The sequence below is a fragment of the Crocodylus siamensis genome, chromosome 3 (assembly GCF_052110815.1).
Source record: "Crocodylus siamensis isolate JL-2025a chromosome 3, ASM5211081v1, whole genome shotgun sequence".
NCBI classification, from domain to species: domain Eukaryota; kingdom Metazoa; phylum Chordata; order Crocodylia; family Crocodylidae; genus Crocodylus; species Crocodylus siamensis.
In genome coordinates, this window is record NC_143397.1 from 111662901 (window position 1) to 111674330 (window position 11430).

At 43.0% G+C, this 11430-nt stretch overlaps 1 protein-coding gene across 1 annotated transcript; it reads left to right on the forward strand.

The window, feature by feature from the left end:
- The first annotated feature begins 953 nt into the window (after positions 1–953).
- On the forward strand, positions 954–11430 carry DNAJA1 (DnaJ heat shock protein family (Hsp40) member A1). The gene is made up of 9 exons (XM_090039005.1): positions 954–1100; positions 1250–1394; positions 1752–1929; positions 2883–2987; positions 3195–3422; positions 5434–5548; positions 7821–7936; positions 8743–8843; positions 9355–11430. Exons 2-9 carry the CDS (start codon positions 1263–1265, stop codon positions 9571–9573), a joined length of 1194 nt encoding a protein of 397 aa, XP_089895131.1. The 5' UTR covers positions 954–1100; positions 1250–1262; the 3' UTR covers positions 9574–11430.

An 11430-nucleotide genomic window follows, 5' to 3' on the forward strand; every position in this document is an offset into this window, starting at 1 on the left:
CCCAGCCTTTAATTCTGGAAGACTGTTTTTTATTTACTTATACATTATCTTATGGACGACCCTTCTTTTAGGAAGAAAATAAATGCTGGGATTATCAAACTACTTCAGATTACAGAACCATAACGGCATCTACCTAAAATAAAATCTGTCATCATCTACAATGTTATATCTTTACTTGTACACATTTCACTCACCTTAGGGCAATCACAATTGGTTTCACTTTTTTGTTCCTATGGCCTTTGCGTACAGTGGCGAAACCATCCCCCGTGTTTTCCAATGGAATTAGGCTAACCTTGAACTATTCCTCCTCTCAGTGCTGAGGGGGGCTCATTTTCTATCTTTCAAACCGAGCTGGCAGGTTGTGCAACGATATCAAAAGAAAGTCTGTGACTGAACTGAGCCCCAGAAATCCAGCCTTTCTTTTCTCAGTACTTAGTGCACACAAAGGCTCCCCGGGAAGCTATGTTAGCCATCGTCCAGCAGGTATATCTTTGGGGTTTTTCTCCCCTAACGAGGTACAAAACGTACCAGTCCCGCATTAAGTCACGGCCCTGATAACGCAAGTCTGTGCAGGGCAGCATCCTAAGTTCCCTTGCATAGAGCGCTTCTACCGCTAGCCCGCGAGCGGTGGCGCCTAGAAACTTGCAACTCTGGCATTTTGCCTTATTTCTGCATCCCTCGCCCCGCGCGTGTTTTAGGTGCTTCGTTTGGAAACGAGACTAAACCAGGAAATACGCCACACAACGCGCGGCGTGAGGCGTCGCAGTTCCCAGCATGCACCACACCCCCACCAGTCCACCGCGCCGTAGCCGGGAATCGTAGTCCGCCAAGAGGCCGCAGCGCACGCTGGAGATTGTGGCCCAGCGGCCAGAGCCGGCGGGGTGAGGCGAGGTCAGAGGCTGCCATTGGCTCCCGCCCCCGTGCCCCGCCCCCTCCCGCCTCCGGCTGCCCGGCAACGAGGGGACGAAGCTTCCGGGGCGGGGCCTCCCCGGCTACAAAAGGCCCCGGATGCCGAGCCTCGCTCGGAACTTTCCAGAAAAGTCGGGAGGCCGGGGGAATTGCCAGAGCCAGCGCCGCTAACTACCCAGCCAGCCAGCCAGGTAGGGTGCCGCTGCCGCCGCCCCGGGGTGGGGGTTGGGGGGCGCTGCCTTGAGGCTTGCGCGATGCTGCCGCCCCTTTGACCCTGGGGGGCGCTGGGGTAGGGGTGGCGCAAGAGGTGCCGCGCGGCTGACGGAGGCGGCTTGTGCAGGTCGCCGTTCACGATGGTGAAAGAAACGACGTACTACGATGTGCTCGGAGTGAAGCCCAGCGCGTCCCAGGAGGAGCTGAAGAAGGCCTACCGCAAGCTGGCGCTGAAATACCACCCCGACAAAAACCCCAACGAGGGGGAGAAGGTAGCGGCGTGGGGGAGGGCTGGGAGCCTGACCTCGCCTCTTCTCTATTCCCCCTTTATCCTTAATGAGAGCAGCCTGTGGGGCTTCCCTGTAGGTGCTCTTACTCCCCTCCCTGATCCAGGAATGCAGCGGAAGCACTGGGCCTCTTTCCAGCTTGGGTTTCTGTTTGTGGCTGTGTCTGAGTACAGCAGGAACAAGGGTGGGGAAAGTTCCTCTGTAAAAGCTGGTTTCATTGAAGTTCATTCACCAGCCAAATGGGCTGCTGCTTTAAAGCTAATAATTATTGATGTTAGAGGGATGGGATGGGGTCTTGCCATTTCCTGGTGGATTTAGTCGATGTGCTGGTTTCTGTTGCAGTTCAAACAGATTTCTCAAGCATATGAAGTTCTCTCTGATCCCAAGAAGAGAGACTTGTATGACAAAGGAGGTGAACAGGCCATTAAAGAGGGTGGTTCTGGTTGTAGCTTTGGATCCCCCATGGATATATTTGACATGTTCTTTGGAGGAGGTGGAAGAATGCAAAGAGAGAGGCGAGGTATGTGACCTTCTTTTTGTCATGTTGGGTACACTACCAGTTGAACATATACCAGATCCTTCCATTGAAAGAGATCATGCTTGCTTCTGTTAGTCTTCAAGAAAAGATGAAGATGGAGTGGCTACACTTTTTTTATATAAACTAAACAAGTGTTTAGCTTTGCTATGCCAGTGTATGAAAACAAGAAAATTATGACAATCTAAATCTTATTTTCTAAATGTAATGTGTAGTGAGTTATAATATTAAGTTTGTATGACTACTAATAGGTAGATCACAAGATGTCAGTGGTGTCATTGTCTAAAACTGGAGGTTTGGAGATTAAGCTAACTGTGCATGTGCCAAATTTCTGCTAAGAACATAAGAAATAATCTGGGTCAGAACAGAGGTCTGTCTAAGGCAGTGGTGCTCAACCTTCCCCTTGGGTGGTAGGGTGTGTCTCACAGCCCATGGGGCTCCCTAAAGGCCTGAAAATCTTGTGGGGAGGGAGGGAAAACATTAATCACTGCTGCTCTGGATTAAGTTACAGCACTTTAATACTGCCACAGCTCCTATACTGCAACTGTAGTCTAAACCTGTGGTGAGCCCTGCAGGTTGGGTGATGTGCCCCCATGCATTAGATCTGGTGTGTGGGGGCCAGGGTGGCGCAACTACAGCCTTGTGGCCCCTCTCCTGGGTCTTGTCCCCTGGAGGCAGCAGAGGATACTGGCCAAGGGGATGGCGGGGCAAGTTCCCTCCCTCCCCTCCTACCCCTCCACCTTGCCTGCTCTGTCCCTGTGCCCTGACCCCTGTCATTCCTGATGGGCAGTTGGCTTGTGTTAAAGTATTTCCCTCTAGTAAATGTGCTGTGTTCTGAAGAATTAGGTCTTGGTCGATTTTTCAGTTGAGAAATAAGAGAACAAAATCTGATTAGCATGGAATTACGAAGTCTGGAATAATGAGTGTGTTCTTTACAGGCAAAAATGTTGTTCATCAGTTATCAGTAAGTTTAGAAGACTTGTACAATGGAGCAACAAGAAAACTGGCTCTGCAAAAGAATGTGATTTGTGACAAATGTGAAGGTAAGTTTTCTGTACTACAGTCTAGAACTCTAGGTAACTTTGTAAACAGAAAATAAGCTAGGGGAATTCAGTTAATCTTTACAAAAAATGTGTGTTCAAGTGAAAGCAGTTTTCAATAAACTAAATAAATGTACTTCTGATGTTTTTTTTATTTGGATTTTATTCCATTTGTCAATTAAATCTTTCATTCTGCTGTCTTGTTACCAGGTCGAGGTGGTAAGAAAGGTGCAGTGGAATGCTGTCCCAACTGCAGAGGTACAGGCATGCAAATAAGAATTCACCAGATAGGACCGGGAATGGTTCAGCAAATCCAGTCGGTTTGTATGGAGTGTCAGGGCCATGGGGAGCGTATCAGTCCAAAGGACAGGTGTAAAAGTTGCACTGGAAGAAAGATTGTTCGGGAGAAGAAGATTTTAGAAGTTCATATTGATAAGGGTAGGTCTCTTAAATGTACACTTTTGATTAACCTTGCACAACTGATGCAAGTTGAAATTCATTAAAGCGTCAGACATGTCTTTCGAAGTGCCCAGTGTTGGCATTAATCTATTGCACAGCAATAATGTGGTATGCAGCTTTGCTGTTTAGAGTGGTAAACAGGTTCTGCAGTCTCAAGTGTAGGTCATGGCTTTGAATAAACAAACTTGATGGCTAGTGTGTATTAATTTGCACTGACTTGTACATGGGCATTAATTTGACAACCTGTAATGTTAGTATTTTATGTATTGACTCTGCTAAACAAGCAAATGTCAGGTTCAGGAAAAATTGACACTCATAAGAACAGGCTGGTGTGTCAATGCTGACTCGGTTATCTAGCCATTAAACAGACATTCTTTGCTTTGTTTTTCTGATCCAACCTGTTTGTTCCAAGGTTGGTCATCTAGTCCTTGGGACTGCAGATCCCGATCACTTCTGCTGTGTTTCAGTGTGAAGAGGAACCAGGTCTGCTACAGTAATGGGGTGTAAAAGCAGTCCTAAGCCCACTGTGCTTAGAACTCAATTTGTTAAGCCACCCTGACATACATGCTCCAGGTCCTGCACTGACCTCCTATACTACTTGAACAGTATCTGGCAAATGCATAATAAACTTTAGGTGTTTATAAGCAGCTCTTATGTGGTAGGGGAAATAATACTATATTGAATAACAGATGCAGAAAAAGCTTTTATTTCTGAAGAGATGACCAAACATGGTACAGCTGTGCAAGAACTTTGGGCTGTTGGATACTTAATGAGTCTGACAAACACTGCACCAGCAACTGATCAAAGCATCCTGCCCTTATCAGTAGCTGCCTGCTACATTTCTGTTTAATTTTTATAAAGTACTTTTTAAGGCAGGAAAAATAGTAAAACTATTATGAGGGTTTAGTGTAACGGCTCTAGGGCAGGGGTTATTAACCGGGGGTTTGCATACCCTTGGTGGTCCTTGCAGGTAAGCAGGGGCAGAGTGCTGCTGCCTCCTGGGTGGGGGGCAGCTGTGCCCTTCCACGAGCTGCACAGGTGCTGGCCAGATGTGGGGAGGGGGGAGCAAGCTTGTATGTGGCAGCTGCCATTGCTCAGCACCCAGCTGCATGCCCCCTACCCTCCCTGCTCCTTGTCCAGCTGCCAGGGGTACACTTACTAGAAAAGGCTTTAAAACCCCTGTTCTGGGGTTCACTAATTGACCACAGGCTGTTTTTGGCTATCAATTTTTAGTTGGAGAATATGCTACCCATTTTTAAAAAAACTGAAAAGAATTAGAATGAATAGGTGATGGGGGGTGGGGGGAAATGAGGATATTCATCATGGCATGACTGATCTGGGGTGATGTAATGGCTGCCCTTTTTATATAGGGGGGAAGTGCTTAATAGTCATGGGGTGGGGGGGGGGAGGGAAATGGCCTGGGCCTGATGAGTCTGCGGGTAGGGAAGTGGTTTGACCCTGAGGCCCTCATCTGGACATGCAGGGATGGGGGCACTTGGAACAGCCAGGCTGCTCTGGATGGGTTGGGGGGTAGATTCTGGGTGGGGGATGCTGGCTGGATTCAGGTGTATCAAACTTCTACTCCTCCCCTGCTGCTAAATATCCCAACCCCTGGTCTAAATCAAGGTGGGCAATTATTTTGGGTGGAGGGCTGCTTACTAAGTTTTGGCAAGCTATCACAGGCTGCATGACAGGCAGCCAGGGGCAGATAAATATATATATTTTTTTTATATAGAGGCCCTGCAGGCTGGATACAGTGGCCTGGTAGGCCACATCCAGCCCATAGGCTGCATTTTGCCCATGCCTGGTTTAGATCAGACATGGCTATGGAGATGGCTGGCTGGCTGGTTGGTTGGTTGGTTATATGTATAGACTGAAAATTGTGTAATACAAGATCCTGTTCAGGAGCTTTCTTACACAAGATGGTATCTGCTGAAGTGATACTTCTTATTTTGTAGCTTTTTGTCTTAATTTAGTCTATTTGTAATAGGAATGAAAGATGGTCAGAAAATAACATTCCATGGTGAAGGGGACCAAGAGCCAGGATTGGAACCAGGTGATATCATTATTGTCTTGGATCAAAAAGACCACCCTACATTTACAAGGTAAAGACTTTGTACATCTTCCTTTTACACTCTGAGATCCTTCTCCAGAAACTTCACAGATTATGATTCATTTTACTAATTTCTGGAATTGAACAACACTTAATTCTGTTTTTCCTGGTGTTTGTTATAAGCTAGTTTTGTAGTAAGCCAAGTATTTGGTTAGAGTATAGATTCACTGCATGTTTGCAGGAATAGTTGTGCACTTAATCTTAAAATGGTCAGTACTTCTGCTGCTTAGGAGATGTAAGGTTTTTTGGGGGGGGTTTCCCTTCCAAAGTGCTTGTAGATGCTAGCTTGAATACTTCATCTTTTAAGGCCAGGCCACTGCACTCTGGCTTTACTTGTGTCCCTGGAACAGACTAAACCCCACTTCATAAGCGGGGTCCCTATTGGTAAAGTTTAAGATTGTAATTTTTGTCACCAGCAAGTGTCTGGCTTGTGTCTTAAATCTCACCTGTGTGTATAACAGCAGTTCCAGTAACCTCTGAGGGTTTTTTCTTTTTTTTCTTTAACTGTCAGTGAGTTTAGAATTCCAATGCAAGTCTGACACCAATAAAACTTGGAAATGTTGTGAATACTTGTACTATTAATTCTAGGGACCCAGTCTCTTAAGGCTCCCCCTCATTTCTTGGCACATGAGCCACTCTGTCCAGCTCTTGTTGGCTCCTAATGGAAATGAGTTGATTTTTTGGAGCTGAATCACAGTACCATAAATGATCCATTATCTGTGATTTAGTAATTAATAAAATGTGAATTTATTAAGAACAGCACTCTATCACCCTAGTAGGTTTTGAAGGGTTATCATGAAGCCCTGAGACTGTGTGCGCGCAAATACCCGGAATATTTTTCTACTCTGCCATCAAATTTCATCAGCTTACTCCAGTTCTATACCACAGTTTTATTAAAATGTTTAGTGAGTTTTTTAAAGCTGTATCAGTAATCTTCCAGTTCCTGCAGCAAATCATCTTTCCCTACAGCTCCTTATGATGCTACAAATCTACTAATCATAGTTTTGAAGCTAACAAATGTGGTATTGTTAACTGGAATCTAAGTGACATAATATTTGTTACAAACCACACCAATTTCTAGGATTTATCTGTCCATTTTGGTGCCTCTTATCTGTTTTAAAAAAACAAAACAAAATCTAGGTTGTATTTTTGTTTTCCCTCTTTTTTGTCTTCAGTTCTAATTCAAGGCTGTCTAAAACCTGAAATACTAGTGAAGTCAAATGAGCTCATATTGGTTTAATTTTTCTTTTAAATACTGGGACATAATGCGATACCTAATTTTATGACTAAGTATCATAAAATCTTTGCGACTCCTCCCATGCATTTCTTTTTCCACTAAATCTCAGCTGGGGTGCCATGAGATCCTTTTACACACCCTGTGCAGTATTAGCACTGTTTTGTTTTAGGTGTGCAGACACCCATGTCTGGTTTTAAAAACTTAAAGTTGCACATAACATTTTGATGTGTTTGGTATTTCTGAATTCTTAGCAACAAAAAAAGTCTCCCCTCCCCTCTCGAAAAAGTGAGAGTTAAAAGCTGGCATTTTTGAGGGGTGCCTTTTTAAGTCTCTAACCAAAGGGTGCTTAGAGCCTAATTGGCTGAGAACTACTGGTCTGTTCTTGCAAAACACTGCAATGGAGATCTTGATCTCCCTGACCTGAGTGCACATACGTGTACCATTGTTTTAACTGACTTCCTTCCCTGCCTTTCACCCCTTCCCCAATTCATCATAACAGGTCTAATGCTTACTGACTTACAGCAATTCTCAGTTGCATCTAAAATTCCTGACTTGTACTTTAGCTATGTAACCAAGAACTAACTTTCTTTTTAATTGGCATTGTTCAGTTTCTTACAGATTCACGTTATTCTGCTGTCCTTGTTGAGACTTCCCATGCAGGAGGATGGGGCTCTATACTTGAAGTGGTTCTTTTTTCTCCCATCACCCTTTGCCCTGCCTTCCCACATCTTGAGATTCCAGATTAATTTTAGTACCTTTTTAATTAAACAAAAGCAATCCAAAATCCACATTGCTGTAGCAGAGTGTCTCAGCTCCTGTATGGCTGACTTTATGTTCTAACCTCTCTTGCTCGCTCTTTTGGTCATCAAGGTTTGCCCTCTAACTTAGCTCCTTTGAACCCAGTTCTACAGCGTCTTCATTACTTTCTCAGATCAAAGGTATAATGAATCTCTAATCTTTCTGCTTACTATTCCCAATTTTTACTGAATACTGTACTGAATGGCATTTTTTACTTCCTCAAATGTAGACGAGGTGAGGACCTAGTCATGTGCATGGACATACAACTAGTTGAGGCACTATGTGGCTTTCAGAAACCTATCACAACGCTGGATAATAGAACTATAATTATTACCTCTCATCCTGGTAAGTGTGTTGCTCCAAACTGATTCTTTTCCACTAAGTATCAGTGCATCTAGCAAATGTCTGAAGAGCTGTTAAGCTGCTTGCATTAGACTATAAATGGACTAATTGAACTAAAATAGTCTAAAGTGTTAAGTGCAACTTAATTGGAACTGATAGAATATAAATCTGGATCAAAGCCTAAAAAGATGGGAAAGGTTGTTCTTTTTTTTTTTTTTTTTTTCCCCCCAAGTTTTCTGGCCTGAAGCTAGCAACCTCACTAATTCTAATTGCATTTAAGTTAAAGTAACATGGAACTTGTGGTCCAATTCACCCAAATTACTGTAAGAGATGAGGTTCCCTACTAAATACATTACATTCTTATAGGAATTTCATGATGGTTCTGTCTCCCCAGGAAGTTGCTCTCAAAATTCACAAAATAGTGTCTAGTTAGAGTGTGTAGAGCTGCATAAGTAGGCTTCAAGGTGCATGAACTGACTTAAAGTAATCACTTATTGCTTCTGAGTTGAGACAAGCTGCAGCTGCTACTTGAGAGATGTTTTAGCTTTAAGAGGGAACAAATCTTTATACGCCATCTCAGTACAGGTTATGGACAGCAAAGAAAAGCCTACATAGTTGTGAAAGGGGAACAGTGGAGTTTAGGTGTGCAGACTCCCTCATGTGACTTGCAAGATTTTTTTTAAAACTAGACATTTTAAAATCATTCATATGTTGTATTGTTCTTTGCTTTACTCTTAACTTTTTTTCTCCCTTGTCTCTGCCTGCCAAATAACAGCTTATCTTGTGTGCTTGGGTTTTTGTATTTTTAGGCCAGATTGTGAAGCATGGAGATGTTAAATGTGTCCTGAATGAGGGCATGCCCATTTACCGCAGACCATATGAAAAAGGGCGTTTGATCATTGAGTTTAAGGTAAAAGATGTATCAAATTAATATATTTAAATACTGAACATGTTAGGAATCTGACTTCTGTGAAGTAGTTAAGAAGACTTGAGGCATTCAGAGTTCGTAGAACAGAGAGAAATGAGCAAGATATCAAAGCACTGTTGAAACCAATACAGGATGATGTGGGTTAGAGTGAAACTGACACATGAAACTACCTAAGCACTTCATGCATCACTTACTGTGGAAGAAGGCCTTCAAAGGAAGACAAGTAGTCTTAAAAAAAAATTTTTAAAATTGAAAATGCCTGTAATTTAAGCTGTAGAGCAGATCTGGTGGTTGGATGAGAAGTAAAACCACTTCACATGCCTGCTTCATCATTAGGGATCCCAGCACTACAGGAGTAGGAGTCCTCTGTGCATTACAGGGTGATTTTTTGTTCTGTAGGAGCAAGCCTGCCCTAGTAATAGTAGAGAAAGTCTGTCACCTAGCAAAATGGAGTAATGGCAGCTCGTACTGATCTTTTCCTCTTCTCCCCCAGGTAAACTTCCCAGATAGTGGTTTTCTTTCCTCTGATAAGTTGTCTCTTTTGGAAAAGCTGCTGCCTGCAAGGCAGGAGGTAGAAGAGACTGAAGAAATGGAGCAAGTAGATCTGGTAGACTTTGACCCAGCTCAAGAAAGGAGACACCATTATAACGGAGAAGCCTATGAAGATGATGAGCATCATCCCAGAGGTGGTGTTCAGTGCCAGACATCTTAAACTGGCCAGTGAATATCTATTGTGATGCTTGTTTTGTATGCATTAGTGGACGAGTGAAGGACTACAAGCAGTTTGCGTCCCTACCTGCTATTGTTTTTGTTGTAATACTCAACCATAGTTGTGTTTTTAAAAACATTAAATGAAATCAGCACCATCAGAATGATTTTGCAATTTGTATACAGCTCCAGGGTGCAAGTTCAGATAAAGCTGATCCCTTTCCAGCCTTACCTGTTTGGTCCAGAAGTCTGTTATTTTGACTGCTTGTCTTTACTTAAGGCCTTGTACTTGTATCTTTTTGTGTGCAAATGCACAAGCTTTAGATTAAGTCAGTGGTGATCTTTTGGTATTTTAGCTTAATGCCCTATTAACTAAGTATGCACAAGTATTTATAATGTTAAGATTTTAAGTTTTTGTATGAATTACAATATAACCTGTTAATGTCTGGATTTGTACTGCTATTTGTTGAATCAAAATTTGCTGTATTGCAGTTGCACAGCACTATAGCCTGTTATCTCCATCTGCCATGGCTGCTGTCAATATTCACATCACATGCCTACTTAACATAGTGGTGAAACACCACCCCCACCCTGCTGCTCTCATGACATGTGACCTCATATGGAATCCTGTGCTCTGACACAGGCCACTGTAGTACTCCTACAGTTAGCTCCTTACTCAAGCAGAAACTTTAACCTTTGTCATACTCTATTTGCCAATAGAGGAAGCCATTTCTAAAAATCAGTTTTTAAAAAAAAGACTATCCTAATATGTGAAGCTTGACCATGACTTCTCTCACTGAAGTCCATCTGCTTCTGGGGATGTATTAAGTTGGAGAAATAGCAGACTGGGGGCTCAGAGGGAAGGAGGTAGATAAATGATGTTGTGTAGGGGATGTAGTGTACATACAAGTGGTGAGCATTTGAAAAGTATGTTTCAAAGTTCACATCTTACCATGTGCATAACAGTCTAATTACTGAAAGGCTGCAAATGTTCTAGTTATAGGCAAAACCTTTTGGACATTATTACAAAACTGTTCAGTAGCTCTCTTCTAAGACTGTTTTGTGGTAGAACATTCATTTATTCCACTTTTAACCCATTTCCCCCTTTACAAAAAAAAAGTATCTAACCAGAATGAATTATACTGCAATGTACTCTCACATTTCAGTAGATCATTAGCTGTGGTCATTGTTACATTTTAATTACACTTGTCCCTCATTGTTTTTGAAGGAATATCAGGCACATCTCAGAAGCTCGCTTGGGTTTACTGGATGGTGGTATGGAGTGTTGCCTTCTCAGTAGTAGTTAATGTCTGTAAAAATCGTAGCCTAAGCTTACCATCAAAAGAGGTAATAAAACCTGTGTGTGCCTAGTAGAAGGGAAGAACTTTCAATGCATGCAGATCTGGCTCCAGATGCAAGTTCTTTCAAGGTTTTAGTTCATAATGCTTAAAAGACCATCAAGCCACTGTGTTTGTCTACTTTGTAAATGTAAACTTCCTTTACAAGCCACCAGCTTTGAGGATGGCTTCACTAAACATACCCTTTTTTTACTTTACTATATCTTTTAATCCATAAGCATGCTGCCTTCTCTTATTGTCTAGGCTTTGGCCTGACTGGTAGTTCTAGAATTGCCCTGTGGCATGCTGGGTTCTAGTCCCAGCTCCCCAGTAGTCTGCTGTGTGGTATTGGGTAAAGCTGTGTCTTGCCTCTTTTCCCCTCCCCTTTCTAGATCAGTGTCATATATGAGCTAGTTGACTGGGCAGGGGCAGTTGCATGTTTGTACAGCACCTGGTAGTAAAAGGGGCCTAACTGTACTTGAGGTCTTCAGGTGCTACTGCAATAAAAAAAAAATTCTGCCACA

What these genes read in the sequence shown, in the direction of transcription:
- DNAJA1 (XM_090039005.1), top strand. Translation starts at nt 1,263, where the DNA reads ATGGTGAAAGAAACGACGTACTACGATGTGCTCGGAGTGAAGCCCAGC. An exon ending in ACCCCAACGAGGGGGAGAAG is followed by an intron (nt 1,395 to 1,751) that starts GTAGCGGCGTGG and finishes TTTCTGTTGCAG; the next exon opens with TTCAAACAGATTTCTCAAGC. An exon ending in AATTATTACCTCTCATCCTG is followed by an intron (nt 7,937 to 8,742) that starts GTAAGTGTGTTG and finishes TTGTATTTTTAG; the next exon opens with GCCAGATTGTGAAGCATGGA.